Source organism: Fukomys damarensis, unplaced genomic scaffold, assembly GCF_012274545.1.
Source record: "Fukomys damarensis isolate Sample0158 unplaced genomic scaffold, DMR_v1.0_HiC HiC_scaffold_28, whole genome shotgun sequence".
Classification (NCBI taxonomy): domain Eukaryota; kingdom Metazoa; phylum Chordata; class Mammalia; order Rodentia; family Bathyergidae; genus Fukomys; species Fukomys damarensis.
In genome coordinates this window covers 33,290,659-33,309,430 of record NW_022900940.1, presented here as the reverse complement: position 1 = coordinate 33,309,430, position 18,772 = coordinate 33,290,659, and the positions used below count along the sequence as shown (strand labels likewise).

At 36.0% G+C, this 18,772-nt stretch overlaps 2 protein-coding genes across 7 annotated transcripts in view; one reads left to right on the top strand and one right to left on the bottom strand.

Annotated features, from left to right (window-relative positions):
- LOC104854315 (immunoglobulin-binding protein 1) overlaps nt 1-18,772 on the bottom strand; it is a 563,742-nt gene that overhangs the window by 194,976 nt on the left and 349,994 nt on the right. The window lies entirely within an intron of this gene.
- Kcnh8 (potassium voltage-gated channel subfamily H member 8) overlaps nt 1-18,772 on the top strand; it is a 318,111-nt gene that overhangs the window by 174,158 nt on the left and 125,181 nt on the right. Inside the window, exon 5 of the mRNA XM_010612815.2 lies at nt 4,663-4,903. Within this exon, the coding sequence (XP_010611117.1) occupies nt 4,663-4,903 (241 nt within the window). The remainder of the gene's footprint in view (nt 1-4,662; nt 4,904-18,772) is intronic.

Here is an 18,772-nt window from a genome sequence, read left to right as displayed (position 1 = left end):
AGTTGAATTTCAGTACAGAGACTTCAGCTTCATTGAAAAACCAAGAACAAGCTGGGCATGGTGGCGCACGCCTATAATCCCAGCATTTGGGAGGCTGTGGCAGGAGGATCGCTTGAGTTCGAGATCAGCCTGGGCTACATAGTGAGTTCCAGGTCAGTCTCAACTACGTAATGAGACCCTGTCTCGTTAACCCTGTCTCATAAACAAAAACAACAACAAAAAATAGGCCTTACATCAGTTGGGCGAATCTCTCTGACTGTTGTGCACAAAGAAAGATAAAGAAACCTAGGGTGTGGAGGGTGGATATGAGGGATGCAAACCTGGTTCTGGGTCAGTGTGATTCCTTTCTAGAAGCTAAAACAAGAGGTTTGGATCTGTTTACACATAAGCCATGGCTGCGCATCACTGAAGAGAGTTGCCCGGTGTCTTTTGTTTGGGGGATTTTTTTGTTCTGACTTAAGTGAAAGTTTTCCAGGGACCTGCACCTTATGCCACATTAACTTCCTGAGGATCCAGAGGGCATACCACTCCATCTAAGGATCCTTCCCTGTTCCTATTCACATCTCCCTTGTCTCCAAGTCAGCCTTGGGCACAGTAGACAAGTTCTTAGAAGAAACAAAGGTACAAGCATGTCTTCGAGCTTTTAGTTGAGTATCATTTAGTTGAGAATCATTTAAATGTTTTGAGTATTAGTGAGCTGTAAAATGCATATGCAGAGCCTATTTTCCCTTTATATTCAATAAAATACAAAAGACTACTTAAAATCTGATTTAAAAAACTTGTAACTCCCACCACTTAGCTAATCACTTTATTGCCATCCACTTCAGAAATATAAACATCAGGGTGGAACATTAAAATAATACATAGTAATTACAGCTATCTAATCAAGATAGGGAATCTGATAACTACAGGTAAATTTCACTTCAGAAGCAAAGTGTGAAATCAGCTGGCCCTCTTCCCCACCCATTTTCGAGAACAATAAAGAATGGCAAAAAAGGACAGTGGAAAGAGAGAAGACAGAAAGGAAATGACCTGGATGGTTGACTGGCTAAATAATACTTAGGTGGATTTTGGCTGTAATAACATTTGCATATATGAAAAAGAATTTCAATGGTTTATAGTCCTAGCTATTTAAACACGTATTTAAAAATTCCTTTCACTTATGCCATGTTATTTAATTCTTACATCCAGTGAGTCCTAGGTATATTTTTATTAGTTCCATTTTAATGATGGGGAAAAAAATGCAGCCTATTTAAAAATCTTAAAAGAAGACGCACCAGCTATGGGACTCAGCCCTTAATCTTCCAACTCAAGGCCGCTGCCTTGCCCCCTACTTTGCTTCTTCCCTGGAACATTCTATGGAATAGTCATATGTACTTCAAGCAAAGACAAATGATTGTCTCAGGCCATCAGTGGGGCTTGAGTATGACAGCATCACACTTTTACCCTAGCTCTAAGGGTTCTAGGTGCATCTTGAAAAAGGTACTTACTTTCTGCTTTCCTTGATTTGTTACTCTGTCTATTAAATCAGAAGGAGATAATGCAGGTGTGCCAAACACAACAAAATATTATTATAAAGATCACATGAGAACCTGTGGAGCTTGAAAGAAATGCCATGAAAGCCCTAGTATCGCCAGCAGGGAACTGAGCTAGCGGTCATCAAAGGCACACACTGCACCTGGCTTACCCAGTGTGGTAAAGCAGAAATACTTTCCTATTCCTTTGTTCATTCAGATGATAGTTTCAAAGAAATATTGCAAAATATTTCAGGAATTAACTACTTTAATCAGTCACTGGAGTTAAACATTGTGTTTCAATAATTCATAGGATAGAGGCTAAAGAGATAAAACCTGATTAGTGCTAAAGCAATATGCTTCCAATTAATAAGCACTATACCCTAAGATCTTGACAAGTTGCTTGTATTATTTCTTAGGCAAAATTTATGTTATAAATTATATGACTGTCCCCCCTTCCTTCTAAAAGCTCAATTTTACAAATGTGCCTTCCTCTAGATTTTTTTTTATAATTGTATCAAATTTTCTTCCAGTCAAAGGAATTTTGATAAAACTTAGAAAGTTTTTCACCTAGATGATTGTGTAAATATATGTGAAGGCTTTCACAATTCAAATTTTAGTCTAACCTAAGATGCGCTGAAGTCTCAATATAATTTTTAAATGTTTTAATAATAATTCAGTAATTTTAAATAACATGCTTTAAATAGCCTATAAAATGAAATAGTGTGATTCAGTTTATAATTTGTGGATATAATGAACATATTACTGAACTTTTCCATCTGCATCATTAATTCTTCATGTAATAAGTATAATCCAAGGGTACACTTTAGTTCATGAGTCTTTCCAATCCTCAACATAGAACTTGATTTTCCTCTCAACAAAATAAACTTTAGTCACATGATAATAAATTATTTATACAGATAGAAAATGAAATGTTCCCCGTGGCTTCTGATAATTTCTTGTTGTAATAAATTTTAAGAGAAAAATTATACTGAAGCATATAATGTGCTGTAATATTTAGAAGTGGTTTATGGGCCTTGAGGAGATTGATACCCATAAACCTCCACTCCTTCTATGCACCTGCCGAGGTGTTTGTTTGTTTGTTTGTTTGATTTGTACCTGGGATCAAACTTGGGACATTGTGCTTGCGAGGCAGGCAGCAGAACCACTGAGCTAAATCCCCAGCCTGCCTAGGTTTTGATGTCAAGCTCAGGAAGAATATTTCTCTCCTCTCTTCAGTTTTATGCCAAAGTCTGTCTTTGAAACTTGTTCCTCAAAACCTGAACATGAGATAAAACACACAGGCCAAGAATGAAGGAACTGGAGGTACTAAAGAGCCATCTGAAAGGAGTGAAACAGTGCCCACCACGGACTACTGGCATTACAGGTGCCTGTGTAAGCTGAGGGAAAATAGTAGCAGGAAGTAGAAACCAGCATTGGGAATTCTTACCAAAGAGACATGTCAGACAGCAGTGCCTTCGTAGTGGGTAGCAGAACTACAGTATTGAATCCCAGGCAGTCGCCACCAAGAACTAAGTGTCCCTGGTCTCTGCTGTTGTTTCTTAAATCCTCAGGTACCTCAGGGCTTCCTGAACACAAGATCTTATTCTGCCCCTCCCTCGGTGATTGACCCGAGAAAACAATGCTGTGACCTGCAAGAAATATCTATTCCAGAACTTTTAACTGTTCTGTTAATTCAACTTAACTTTCAAATTTAAGTTCTCACCTTGTGCTTCTCATTAATTGAGGTCAAAACAAGGTCTGCAAGTATCTGGTCCCAGGCTCGTCAAAGTTCTACACACGCTATTATTGCATCTTCCTTTGTCTCATAGTAAAAGGGAATTGTTCATCAGTTGCACTGCTTTGAAAGTGAAGTGCTTTTGCAGTTATCAAAAATTCCAGGTATTCTTCTCCATTTAATCAGCTGCACAGTGAACATTACCTTCCTCTTATCATGACTTGAATAATAAGCCATAAGTAACTATTTCTCACTTTACCACTCACCAAGGACTGGCTACTCTCAGACCACATCCATGTTAATCAAGTAAAGAGGTTTGAGGTCCTAGCTGGAAAACTACCAACATCCTCAGGGCAAGACTGCACATACAACCCGGCGATATTGTGGAAGAAACAGAAGCAACTGTTTACAGTAGAATATTGGTAATCTCTATGCTTTCTTTAAAAAGCAATGATTCCTGACATCAATAGAATCTCAGGTCCAACATATTCTTTTGATAATGACTCCCATCTGCATACTGTAAGTACACAGAATGTCCTATGGCAGGAGGCACATAAACATGTCTTTGTGTTTATAATGTAAATAGGCTATAGGTTTATACTTGTGGCTGTGGATTTTTTAGATGGCATTATAGATAACGGTCTCTGTTTCTTGATGAACGAATCTGGATTGCTCGCTTAACATTCATGACAAAATCTGCACATTCCTGTTATTTGCAACAAAGTCTCTGCTTCATTTCAGTACAGCCATGTATCACACAATGACAGATACATTCTAAGAAATGTGTCCCCAGATGATTTCACCGTTGTGTGAACATCATGGAGTGTTCTTACACAGCCAAAATAGGAAAGGGCAACCACCGGTTCAGGCCTCCTGGTGCAGTCAGCATAGGAAGTAAACAGGACATGTACAAGGCTGCTGCTAGTGTAACACTGCATGCTACTTTACTGGAAATCTTTATTATATAAGTAAGAATACATTCTAAAATAGCAATGAAAACATAAACCAGTAACCTATTTATAATCATGAAGTATTATTACTGTACATATTTACCTGTGCTCTACTGCCCTATGACTGGGAATACAGTAGAGGTGTTTATAACATCATGACAAAAATGTGAGTAATATGTCGGGCTGCAGCATTACAATGGTTACAAGGTCACTAGGCAATAAAAATGCTGCACCTCTACTGTAATCTCATGGGACCTCATCATATATGAAGTCCCTTGTCTACCGAAACAGTTGTATAGCACATGACCTAATATATATGTCAAGTTTAAAAGTCACTTGTAAGGTATGTTGACGCGGTAGGCATGAATGAGCCTCCTCACAACAGAAGTATGTACTTAATGCAGTGTGTTCCTTAATTCTAATGTGTCCCCCCGCTTTCTCTTCTTGTCTTTATCCACAGAATGTTTTTGTAGATAAACCAGCATTTCCGGAGTATAAAGTTTCGGATGCAAAAAAGTCCAAATTCATACTTTTGCATTTTAGCACTTTTAAAGCTGGTTGGGACTGGCTTATTTTGCTGGCAACGTTTTATGTTGCTGTGACTGTGCCCTACAACGTTTGCTTCATTGGCAATGATGACCTGTCCACGACTCGGAGCACAACAGTGAGTGACATTGCAGTGGAGATTCTTTTCATTATAGGTAAGAACCAGTAGCTGGTTTCCTAGGAGATTTACATATGGGAATTAAGTGTGTTCCAGACTTTTCTGATGTGAATTTGAACTGAGAGCATTTGCATGGACATGACTCAGCCTGAGATGCAAATTTTTTAGAGAGGTACATATTTGGATTACTGAAAATTGCCTCTTCGACTTGTTGCACTGTTCCTTTATTCAGAAGGATCTCACATGTGTTCTGTGTTGCTATACTTACTTTGTCAAAATGGGATGAGAAAAGACTTACTGCCTGTTTTGTTTGTATTCTCACTATCCTTCACCTTATTAACTATGTAGAGTCAGAGACAGGGCTTGCTGAGAACCCACCTAAAGCATTGTAATGGTCCTGGGTGAATGGATCTTTCTTCACATCTTTCCAAGTCCTTTCTGTATGCTGACGTGGTTATATAAGCAAAGGGTTGCATAAGTCATCAAGAAAAGCAGTGGGTATCTGGCTTTAACCAAAGGAGAGGCTCCAAGGGATGTCTGCCAGGGACATTTATCTCAAGATTATTGGAAACCTCAGTTGATGCTACATCTTTTCCAAACTTGTAAACCTCTTCATATTTTCCTGTCTCTTAAATCTCCATCTTGTTTAGAATGCTGGCTAACATTCGTTTGCTCACGAAGGACATAGTCTCTGTTTCTTGTAAGGCTTCAAATGTCTCCCTGTTGCTGTTATTGACTGTTTTTGGCAACCAATCCTACTCCACGTGGTTGTGGTAATACAGAGCAACACCCTGACTGTAAAGATGGGAGCATGTCTGGGAAATATTTCAAGCAAGTAGATGAACAAAAGAATGAACAGTGGGGCCAGGGATTTAGCTCAGTGGCACCATGCCTGCTTTGCAAGCATAAGGTCCTGAGTTCGATCCTCAGTACCAAAGGAAAAAACAAAAACAAACAAACAAACAAAAAAAAAACAATGGACCCAAAGAAAAAATATTTTCCAAGAAAAGAAAATAAATAATTGAAGCACATCAAAACCCTGTTTCGGTGGTGGTAGTTTTTCTCAGTGTTGCTGAGAAAATTGGTGTGTGTTTGCTCTGGATGAGTGTGTACGCTCTTATGTGGCTTCTGCACCTCTGTTGTCATTGCACCTTTTGGGCCCTCTGCTCAGTCAGGGCCTTGACAAAGACCCCCTTTTCCACCCCAAAAGTGGTAGCTGTAGTATTTAAAACCACTAGATGGCAATGTTGTCCATTAGGTAGTTGGGTAAGGCTACAAACTTGATTTAATTTTTTTTTTTAATTAAAGAAAGTCTTTGTTGAAAAGGTCTAGTCATAAAGGGATCTATTAAAATCACTGCTACATGGCAAATAACATATTTCCTGTTTGAAAAAAAGTTAAAGATAAAAATCGTCGAATGATTGGCTGTGTTAAATGCCAATCCATAGTGATTTGATATTCTCTTACTGTTGAGCTTGGATTCTCTTCCCGCTGATCCATAAAGCACATATCAGTGATCATCCTGAGAATGCTCCCCATGACCTGGTCACAGTTCTCAGGACTTGGGCAGCCATCCCATAGGTCCAAGACCAAGTTTTCTTCCATGTAATAACTAGTTGACAGGTTTCGTGAAATAAGAGGTGGAAGTATCTGTTTAACAAATATTTCATCATTTGCTTATTGTTGATTTTACTACTCTGCCAATGGGACAACATCTTGCCTGAAATTTTCTCAGGATATTTGAAATGGCAAGGACATTGAAGTCATGCCTGGTGTTATGTGCTCATTGGCAGATGATGTCTTATTTACCTCCATGAGAGTTCATACCTATGGCAGAGATTTGATAACTTTTGGATGGGTGTGTGTGTGTGTGTGTGTGTGTGTGTGTGTGTGTGTGTGTGTGTTTAGGCAAGGCTGCCCTTCTCTTCTGAGCTGATGGGGACTGTTCTGCTCCCGGACAACTGCACTTAAATTCCTCTGTGTTCTCTTTTTTACTGAATCAGGCAACAATTTGTTTCTCCCAATAGGTGATATCCATCCATTACCAGCTACGTGACAAAGGGATGGAAGCCCAGTGCCGTTTCTGTGCAGTTTACTTTCTATAAAGATTACTTTAGAAGTTGACATTTTGGTCTGCCAGCTCTGTTAGTTTCAGTCTTTTCTGGAATTTCTACTCCATGGGCAGTAAGAACTTTCTTGCTCTTTTCTACTCATATCTTTGTTTACTTTTCTTTAAAATTACAGTGAGTGCATTAATTACAAAGTATTTGAAAAATAGTTTAAACTAGCATTTCTCTAAATGTATTTCCCTAAACCTGCATTCTATAAATTTTTCACAAAGTTGGCTTAAAAATGATTTTTGATAAATAAATTAAAATACCAGGAATAAAAAAGTATGTTTTTTAAAAAGTGCATTGTATCTTTAAAATACTAACATAGTTTTTGTATCATTTTATATTTATTAAATTAGTGTATGTGATTGATTCAAATGCATTTTCAACATACATTTTGCTCTGTATTTTTAGAACAGTGTCACTAAATTGGCATCTTATAATCAACTAGATCAGTTTTAGAAAGGTTAGAGAAGGAAGGGTTTTTGTATAGTTATAAGATGATGCCTTAAAAAAATATTTTGTTATTTGCACCAAGTTCATACAAATGTTAACCAATATAATTACTCTTAAATGAGAAATCATTACATAAAAAGGATTCCTAGACAAAATTAAAGTCAGGAAATGACAAATCTCTTCTGGATATTCACCACACACTTCAGTATTATAAATCTCTAAGAAATCTTGTGATTAAAAAATCTGAAGATGATTAATACAGCATCTTGCTGGATTTATTTTTACCTCATTTCTCCACAGACCACTTAGTAATATTCTTTTGGCATGACTAACTAAAAACCATTTTTCCCAGAAGGATTCGCCATTTTTTAACAAATTGAGCATAATTTTCAAAACTTAAATATGAATGGTGAGTTTGGAGTTCTTCTAGGTACTCTCTTACTTTTAAATTAAATTATTTTGTAGACTTCATTAGTTCTCTATATCAATAGGGTGCAAGGTTTGGCTGAGTTACAAAATTAACCAATAAACTTACCCGTGTAATTTGAAAGCTATCATATTTAAATCAACTGCTGAATCAAAGCCTTGTAGAAACTTAAAAAGAGAAGTAACATAATAGTTACTTAATCCAGTTTTTCTTACTTTATAGGTAGGGAAACAGTTATATTTCCAAGGTCACATAACTGGATGGCAGATGAAGGTCTCCAGGTTATCGGGCAAGTTTCTTGCTTATGAGTTTATAGTCAGTATGATTCTGCTGTATGAAAAGTTTCATTTAACTTGCTTTCTTTTTTATAGTAATGAGGCAGAAAATGACAGAAAGAAAGGCCAAATTGAATCTCTGCAGTCTTGGTAGTTAAGCTGTTGCATACCAGTGACATTGTATACCAATGCCCATTTCTTTAATAAAAACCCAAAGAACCTAAGTTTGTGCAGGCGGCAATATGGTCAGACCCAGAAATAAATTATTAGCTGTCTAAACCTATACTTCCTTCCTTTTAGCCTAATTCTGATACACTGTTAATATATACTGATTTTATCCAGTAAGACATAAGTAGATCTTTTGGGGAGGGGAATGCTTGAAATAATATTTTTAAAAATGAGAGATATGCAACAGAATATATTTTCAAACTCACTCTTCCCTTTATTCCAAGATGTATGTGTGGGGAGGATGTGTGACTGTAGTCATCTTGTAATCCTTAGAGAGAGATGACAAGGATGTAGACAACAGGGCAGAAAGTCTGAGATGTTGAATCTCCAAACACTTTCTTGGGCAATATAAAATGTTCCTTTTGGGGCTGGGGATTTAGCTCAGCGGTTTGGTGGCCTGCCTTGCAAGCACAAGGACCCGAGTTCAATCCCCGGTACCAAAAAAGATTTTAAAAATAAATAAATAAAATGTTCCTTTTGGGGCTGGGGATTTAGCTCAGCGGTTTGGTGGCCTGCCTTGCAAGCACAAGGACCCGAGTTCAATCCCCGGTACCAAAAAAGATTTTAAAAATAAATAAATAAAATGTTCCTTTTATTGGACCCATCGCTAATTGTGTATTCTGTTCTAATATCTATATCACTCTAAAAATGCAAACACACATATGCCACTTAATCTTGTGACCACTTTCTACTGGGCCATTTTGGATGCTCTGTACTATATCCTTTTCAAAGGAAGTAGACCTGCTTTTATCCATCTTATCATTCCATTGTGCGCCTATTTAGAAAGCAATTTGCTCATCCTTCTTATCTGCTACTTTAGCCACAAAGGCTTAAAGTTATACTCTACCCCACAAAGTTGTGACTCACAGGCTTTGACTCTCAGAATTCATCAGGAAAGTCAGTGTCAAAGGAAACATGGTATTCAATTGTACTTTCAGATTACTCTATATTTGCTTTAGTCATAAATCACTAAGTTATTTAATAAGACTTCAAAAATAATGGAATAGGAAGACCAGTGGTGGAAAATATAACTAAAAGCATAACAGCCTGGAATTTTTCAGGATGGAAAAAATACATATAAATCCTGAAGTCCTTTCCAGGTACCAAACTAGATAAAAACATGTCCACAGCTAAAGAGTTGGCAGCAACAATGTAAATCATAAAAGGGTAAAAAGAAAAGCTTAGATTTTCTAGAAGAAAAGAAAACGTATTTACAAAGGGTAAAAATTAATCTGTAATTAGATATATCAGCAATAGTAGAGGCCATAGACAATGAGATTATCTGGTTTACAAGGAAAAAATGATACTGATTTCCTCTGTTCATTCCCGCCCTCTTCCTCCCCCTCACACCTTCCTTCCCATCTTCTTTCCTTTCTTTCACTCCCCCGCCTTTTCTTCTTCCTTCTCTTTCATTTTCTTTTTTCTCTCAGTTTATTATTCTTAGATAGGGTGATGTACATGAAAGACATTTTCACAAAATGAAACAAAACAAGTTTACCACCAACAGATTATCACTAAAAGAAGTACTAAAATATGGAAGAGAAGGAGCCTAGCAGGAAGGACTGGATCCAAGATAAAAGAGAATAAAACTAGAATAATAAAATTGAGAAAATGTGTTAACAAAATTAGATTAACTATTGGACGAAAAAGTGATGGTTTTGGTGGATTCAAGGGGGACAAAAGCAGATCATAGCAGACCCTGGGAGAATATACTGATGAGTTTAGTTAAATACTGGATAAAAACATATTAATGTGTTTTATGTGTTCTGAATAGGGAGAAACTAAAATTTTAAACCATGATGGCCAGATAAAAGTAGTGGTATCAAATAAAAAGCAGTCTGTCATATTTCACATGCCCAAAGTAAGAGTAGTGAGACTGGTACCTAGAGAGTATAGTTAGAGAAAGCTGCAATTAATTGCATGTAATAAACATTTTAAAATACCTATGCAAAACTTACAGAAAGAAAATGATTAATAATTTTCAAAACACCAGGAAAAAGAAAAACAAGGAAAATGTGAAATATGATCAATCCCAAGAAAAGGAAAAAAAGAAAAACACACAAGGAAGAAAATGATGGGAATTACAAGATAAAAAATGAAAAAGTTAAAATAGGAGAGATTTTAAGATGTAAACAAATTCAGTAAATAGTCAATCATTTACTAAGGAAATAATATTCAAATGGATTTTTAAGTCAAGATATAGGCTAGTTATGGAATTAAAATTAATGCAACACTGCTCAGAAAGTAGAAACAAAGCAATCAGGAGAAGAAAGATTTGCTACATAAATACTAACCAAAAGAAATATAAATTAATAAAGATAGTAATATTAAGTGTCAATAAGAGAATCAAATTATTAAATATGATATAATATGCATACATATATGTACATTTACATATAAACTGCTGTGGCCTAAAAATACATAAAGTACAGGTTGTGATGGAATTTTATGTACTTATTTTTAAAATCAAAAGAATATTGGACTGTTTTAAAATAGTATCAAAAATTGAAAAGCTAGCACAGCAATATTTTTAAACTGAAGGCGAACTGAAAAACACGATCAACAAACTGAGTGTCATTTCAGCAGGATTCCTCAGTGTGGGCTCCAGTGACGCTCTGGGCTGGATAATCTTTGTGTGGCGACTGCCCTATGAATTGTTGGATGTTTACCAGCATCCCTGTCCTACATCTACTCAATGCCAGTCGCTCCCATCCCCGCTTGTGACAAAAATGTCTCTAATCACTGTCAGTGTGGAAGGGATCAGAATAGAAATTGGTGCTCTAGAAACAAACAAAACCAATAACAATTTGGAAAGCTCAGATCAAGTTGGAAATGTACGTGCCCCAGATTCAACAATGTGCCTTTTAAGTAGAGAATTGCTTGAAGACGCACAGGGGGAGCTGTGTAAAAGTTTTGTGCTGGGGCAATGTTTTCTGAAGCAACCCAACAGAAACAAACTAATGTGAATGCTCATCAGCAAGTATAGGATATAAGCCAAGTGTTGGTGGGTGTTCACAATCAGAAACTGCAGAGATTGGCAAACCAGTTGCCGGCAAGTCTTTATAAATAAAATGTTACTGTTAACACAGTCACAGTTTCTACCATGTTTTTCTTCTTGTACTTTTTAGTAGTACATGTTTGCAGTAGATAATGATTACATTTATTGTGAGGAGGTGGTACACGTACATAACACATCTTAATTCTCTTCTCATCCCCTACCCTTTCCAGTTCCTTCTAATTTTGGGTCCTCTTCCCATTGCAAAAGCTCTATTTTCATTTTTTTCTTCAATTCTTTTCTTCTCACTCCCTTTCCCTCCCTTCCTATCCTCTTCTTCCCCTTGCTCTCCTCGTCTGAAAAAGATCTTCCAACTTTCTATCTTTTACTCTGTATTTTATGGGTTTTGTATAAGAGAAACCATGCAATATTTAAGTTTGTGGGACTGACTTATTTAATATTATCATTTCAGGGTACATCCATTCACCTATGAATGCTTCATTGCTATTTTATTCCTACACTGGCAGAACTGAGCAGTTATGAGAAAAATCATATGGCCAAGAAAACTTAAAATATTTAAAATTCAGCCCTTTACAGAAAAAAAAAACTGCCAGCAAAGCTCTAGTTTCTAACCCAATGCCCCATTTTTCATAAAAAATGTGTGATAATGCCTCTTTACTTTCCATCAATTTACACCAATTTGCCTTAAAAAGTCAACGTAACACTTTAACTGCAATTTCAAAGAGTGCACAAAGAAAAATATTTATGATAATTTCTAATGTATTTCAATGTGTAAGGACTGTTACCACCAAAAAGCAAAATGAGATAAATACTTGTACTTATTTATAATAAACTAATTCAAATTTATGAGACTTCCATGGAGGAAGTAAAAGCAAATTAAAAGAGCAGAAGTACAAACAGACATAGAACAAGAACCAGCAGGACAAGTGTGAGTGATAGCACATCTGCATCTGAGAACAGAAATTGAGAAATTGCTAATGTAAGCAGGAATCAAATCTGAGAAAACAAGAAACCAAGTATTCTGGCAAATCAGTGGGATCTCATCTCTACATATAGTACCCTAATACGTAATTCCTGTGCTTAGACCTGGGAGTCAGTTACGAAACATGAAAGAGATGCTACCTTGCTCTGCCAGGACGACTGGATATGTTGTGGGGTGGAAGACAATCACACACTGTATGCACCATCCTGTCCAAGACTGGGCACGTAGCATCCTTACCAATAACACCACTAACACTCTGCAATCACTATGACAACGCAAAATGCCCCATACATGTTTGAATCAGTGTATACTTCAAGGTTATATTCAATGTTGGTTTCAGTAGCTCCAGTTCACTGTGTCATAGTGGGGGCAGAGGTGGCATGTTAGAAATATGTGTGTTTTACTTTATTCAATAATCAGGACTTCTATCATTTGGTGTTGATTTGGTGCTTTTAAATTCCAATTTACATATTTACAATGGCCTTACTCCAACTAATGTGAATAGAATCACCATAAGTGCAGTGTTTCTTATGAACATATCCTTTTGTTTATAATGCTTTATCATTAACAGATATTTCTATTTACTTACAAGTCTCCAAATTTTGCTGTCTCAGAATCTCTATTTCTTCATGTTAATTTTATTTCAGCCTTATGATGTAATTAAAGCAGGTGTATCTGTTTATGTATAAGGGAAGAAAGTGGGAGAAATATAAGCAGTTTGTATTACATATAGCTAGTCTGCTCAAGCTAGGATTAAAAGGTTCATTTGTTTCATTTAATTTTAATGTTTCATTTGTAAAATGGGAAAAGCAGTAAGAACCCTCATTGTGAGGATTTAGTGAGGTAATTGCATCAAGAAATAAGCTCATGCACTATTCAATCAATGATGAGGATTACAGCTAACAGTGTTTCAGGGGAAGAAATACTAACTTCTACCTTCTTAGAATTCTGTGGCTGGATCTGAGATTTCAACCGACATGTCAGATAATTAGGAGAAAATCAAGAAAATGTTTTATTAAATACTTTTATGTATATGTAAGAGTACTCATTAAAAAAAATGAAGAACTGAAGCAGTCATTAACCCCAAGAGCTATTTATATACCTTTTCAAACAAAGAACACGAAATTGTGAGAATGTAAGAAGACAAAGGACCTTGGGCTAGGGACAGTAAGTTGTAAGCCAGTGACCAGGAAACTGTTGGAAACTTGTGGGAGATCCTAGTTACTTTAGTAGATATGTTGGCATTGATGCATTTCAGCATCCACTCCCAGTTTCAGCCATAAGAATGTTCCTCTCCTCCTGATGTAGGTAGGGCATCTTTTTCATGGGAAACATCATGACTTACTTGGATGCAGAAGGGGAGAGATCCTGTCCTATATCTGCTCTCTCCTTTCTTTGTACCTTCAGCTAAAAATAGTCAACATGCTAATGTGACAGATCTTGAGTGTCATATTCTGAACCCCAGCTCTCAAGCCTATACCTCCCCATTTTGTTTTAATATAAACTATTTTCAGAACTCCTCCATTCTTTGGTAGTTAGAGAATATTAAAGAGCTAATTATAAAGCTATGGTACAGCAAGTAATTCCACCATCCCATAGCTTTCAGGAACACAAGTGCTTGGGGATTCATTTACCACTTAAGGGATTAGAGCCTTCTTCAGATACTAAGAGAGACTTGGCTCAGTAACCTGTTTGAACAGCCAAGAGAAGTTTTCTTAAATACCGCCATCCTATATCCATCTAATCCAAGCTTCCCTTATCTGTAGTCCAAGCGACCAGCATGCTTTGAATGATCCCACATTATACTAGAGGCAATCAGTCCAGTGTTTTCCCACTCAATTTCCCACGAGCACTTCTGTGAACAAGGAAATGAGTTTATCTACATTTCACTTCCTGCACTTTTCTTTCTGCCCACTTCTGATGGTGCCTGAAAGGTAAAAGCTGGGCTTCAATGAACACAATCTAGAAGGAAGTCCTTAGGTTATGGCGCAATCACCAGCATTAGAGCACGTGGGACTTGTCTCTGTTCAAGAACTTCATAATTTTCTGGATCTGAGTTCAGTCCTAGTCGTATTTACAAACATATGTTTGTTTTATAAAATGTTTCCCCAGATTTCCTCTTTATTTTATACAATCTTCATGTGTATGTTTTCTTCCACTTGATGTGGAACTGAAGGATTTTTTTTTATATTGTACAGCTTCTTTCATATCAATGCTCATTACCTTCTAGTGGAAAATAGGCACCGAAAAAAGGTAGTTTAATTCTGTCAAATTCTTGTGTCTTTTTCTATGGTGAAAAGGTATAGAAACTTCAGTGGAACTTGAAAGAGCATAGATATTTCATTGTTATTTCATTGTACAAGCATATCCTGATTTATAATACAGCCATTCTCCTGAAGAATGCAAAGATATGGTAGCTGAGTACATCTGGAGTTGTTTATATGTCTTCCAGTCTGTTCCACTGATCCTCAGGTCTGTTTCTTTGCCAGTACCATGCTGGTTTTATCACAGTGGCTTTGTAGTATAGTTTCAAATTGGGAATTGTTATACCCGCTGCCATGTGTCTGTTGCCTAGGATGTCTTTTGCTATTCTAGGTCTCTTATGGTTCCAAACGAATTTTTGGATTCTTCTTTCTAGTTCTGTGAAGTATAATGCTGGAATTTCAATTGGTATTGCATTGAATCTGTGTAGCAGTTTTGGCAGTATGGCCATTTTCACTATGTTGATTCTTCCTAACCAGGAGCAGGGGATATCTTCCCATTTTCTTATATCCTTTTCAATCTCTTTTTTTTCAGAGTGCTGTAGTTTTCAGTGTAGAGGTCTTTTGCTTCTTTTGTTAGGTCAATTTCTAGATACTTCATTTTTTTTTTGATGCTATTGTGAAAGGAATTGTTTCCCTAATTTCTCTCTCGGTGAGTCTGTTATTTGTGTACAAGAAGGTTATTGCTTTTTGGGTGTTGAACTTGTATCCTGCTACTCTGCTAAAAGTGTCAATTAAGTCTAGAAGTCTTCTGGTAGAGTTTCTTGGGTCTTCAATGTAGAGTATCATATCATCAGCAAATAATGACAGTTTAACTTTTTCCTTTCCTATCTTTATTGCTTTAATTTCTTTTTCTTGTCTAACTGCTATGGCTAATGTTTCCAGAATTATATCAAAAAGGAGTGGTGATAGTGGGCATCCTTGTCTTGTTCCTGATTTTAAGGTGAAGGTTTTCAGGTTTTGGCCATTTAATATGATGTTGGCTATTGGTTTTTCATAGATAGCCTTTATTAAATTGAGATATAGACCATCTATTCCAATTTTTTGCAGGGTTTTTATCATGAATGGGTGTTGAATATTGTCAAATGCTTTTTCTGCATCTATCTAGAGGATCATGTGGTTTTTGTCCTTGACTTTGTTAATATAGATGTGCTTTTTCTATAAAATGGAATACTACTCAGCCATAAAGAATGAGAAATTAGAGTCATTCATAGGAAAATGGATACATATTGAGGCTATACTCCTAAGTGAAATAAATAAGTCACACATGTGCAAATACCGAATAGTTTCTCTGGTGTGAAAAACTATAATAGTACTCAAGATCCTAATGGGGTAATTAACAATGTGAAATAGGAAGAAAAGGGCTAAAGGTGTAGTGAAAGTGGGAAGGGTAGGGGAAGGGGAATAAGGGAAAATATGTGAGAAAATGAAAATATGGAATTAAAGTGTTTGTAAATGGGGAGGGGAGGAGGGGGTGAAGGGAGGGTAGAGACAAGGGGGAAAAATGAGAATCAAGACCTGGCATGTAAAGATCCCAGTAATGAATGTAACTGTACTGTATACCTAGAATGTACCAATAAACTCAATAAAAAGAAAAAAAAAGAATGAAGGATACGACATTTAGTTAAATGAATCAAATTAAAGATACAGACTTAGATACTTGAGGACATCTAAAAAAATAAAACTGAAATTTCATCACATTGAGAGAATAAAATAAAATGTGCCCTGTCTTAATTTAATTTTCTCACTGCTGAGACAAAATACCTGACACCCAAAGTTAAAAGAAGAAAGGTTTATTGTAGCTCACGGTTTTTAGTTCACAATTGGCTGGCTTCAATGCAGGGTGGCACAGCAAAGGGACATTGCAGAGGAGAAACAGTTCATGGTGGGCAGAAGGCAGCAAAGAAATGAAGTAGCAAAGAAGCAGCAATTGACTAGTGGCAAGCAATGACAACAGCATCCCTCTTTCTGTTCCTTACATTCCATCCAGGCTAGCCACCTTTAGCCACTCACGTCCAGGGTGGCGCACACTTAATCTTAGTCTTGTACCACGAATCAATCCCAGCATCACATTTAAAATCCCAGCATCATAATCTATAGATCCAGCCACCCCTGAAAAGCTTCATCTATTACCACATGAAGCTTTGGGGTGATAGATACAAGCTATAGCATCCTCAAATGGCTTATTTTAGTATTCTTGGATGGCATACTTAATAGTTTTGATTACTTGAAATGCTTTATCTTTTAAAATTTTTTTTCTTTTCTCCCTCCCGCCTCAGTCCATTCTTCCTCCTTCTCTGTCATTTATATTCTGCCACCTGTTTTTACTCCAACTTTTAGACACAGAGTGGTAAAAGAGGCTCATGCACATATCTGCAGACCTCCATCTCCACTATCCAAAGTCTTAAGCAGGTCAAGGAGAATTTGTCTACTTATTTATTTAACCATTCACATTGATCTTGCATTGAATAAAAGTACAAATAATAACTCAAGATAGCTTTCATAGTTCTGGCTCATATTTGACCTTTACTCTTTGTGGCTATTTACAACCCAACTATGAAAATATTCAGTGTCTATGAGTATATTTGAATATGAATATTGCCTATGAATATTTCAAGATATTTGAAATACTGAATAAGTAGAATGTATTATACAAAATATTGAACATTGACTAGAAATGAAGCAGGGCTCACATGGCTACTGATCAGCTGTTTTTCACTAAATAAATCTAAATCTGAGATTAAAGCAGTAATTACATAAAAACCAGAAAACTACTCTGCTACTTCACATTCCCAGTAAAGGGCAGATATCCCTGGGAAGAAAAAAGAGAGTACATTGAAAAGAAAGATACTGTTTTCATTGTTGATATTAAGAGCTTCCAAGTAAGTTGGCTCAAAAATACCTAATTAAGCAAAGACTAAAATTGCAAATAAACTATCAGTTCAAGTATTGCCTCCTTAGACTTTTTAGAATTCTCAATGGAAAAATGAACACTGTGGTAAATTAATTATTGAACAGATACACAGGATGTGTGATTACTGTATTTTCTTTAACTATTTGAAACTGTGAAACAGTGTTTTCTATTTAATTGGTTCAAACATAGCAATTGATATTTTCCTTAGTGTAGAGATAATAGGCTCAAGTTTGATTTTTAAAAAGTACTTTATTCACTACTGGTTCTTACCAATCAGACACATAGATTCTTTAAAATATCCCTAGCCATTTATTGCTGTGGACAAAATCATATTCCAAGTTCTCCAAAAACCTACAAATTACATTTTTAAGGTATTTTATTTCAATTGGCTTAATTTCTTCTCTATTCACATAGTATGTTAATTATGTAAACTTTTAAAATTAAATAATGGAGAAAAAGAAACTGTCCTCAGTCACACCTGTTTCAAAACTACCATTACTTTCCTATTAGATCTTTCTCATTGTGGTTTTCTCCATTTCTTTTATTGTGCTTGTGATCAGAGATTATGCATATGGGGGAATTTTTTCTAATATTTTTATAACTGGGGATCGAAGTCAGGACCTTGCACAAGCATGGTGCCACTCTAATAAAATTTTAATATTAATATTTCTTGTTTTGTAAATATTTATAAACATATTTAATAGTTGCTTAGTATTCTATGATGTGAAGGAAGTATTTAATTATATCTCAATTGTTCCACATTTAAGGTGATTTTTGCCACTTAAATAAAAAATTACAAAGAACACATCTATTAAAATATATTTATTCACTAACTACGCAAATATATATTGAGTGCTTATTATTTACCATGTAGTGTTCTGGATGTTTAAAATGGAGCAATGAAGCAAATAGACACAGATCTTTGCCCCATAGGATTATGCCCCAATATGTGATAAACAGTAAGCAAAACAAATCAGGAAACTATATATGCTAGATAATAGTAAGTTGATGTAGAAAAATAAAGTAGATAAGGAAGAAAGAATTGACTGCAATTTTAAGCAAAATGGTTAGGAAAAACAGAAATGAGAATATGACATTTAAATAAGACTGCAGAGGAATGAGGAAACAATCAGTTGTTATAGCTTAATGAAGAACTTACCCATTAAAGGGAATAGCAACTGTAAAAGGGCCTTCTACCACACTTAGAGTTATTTTCAAAAGGAGTGGAGTCATTAG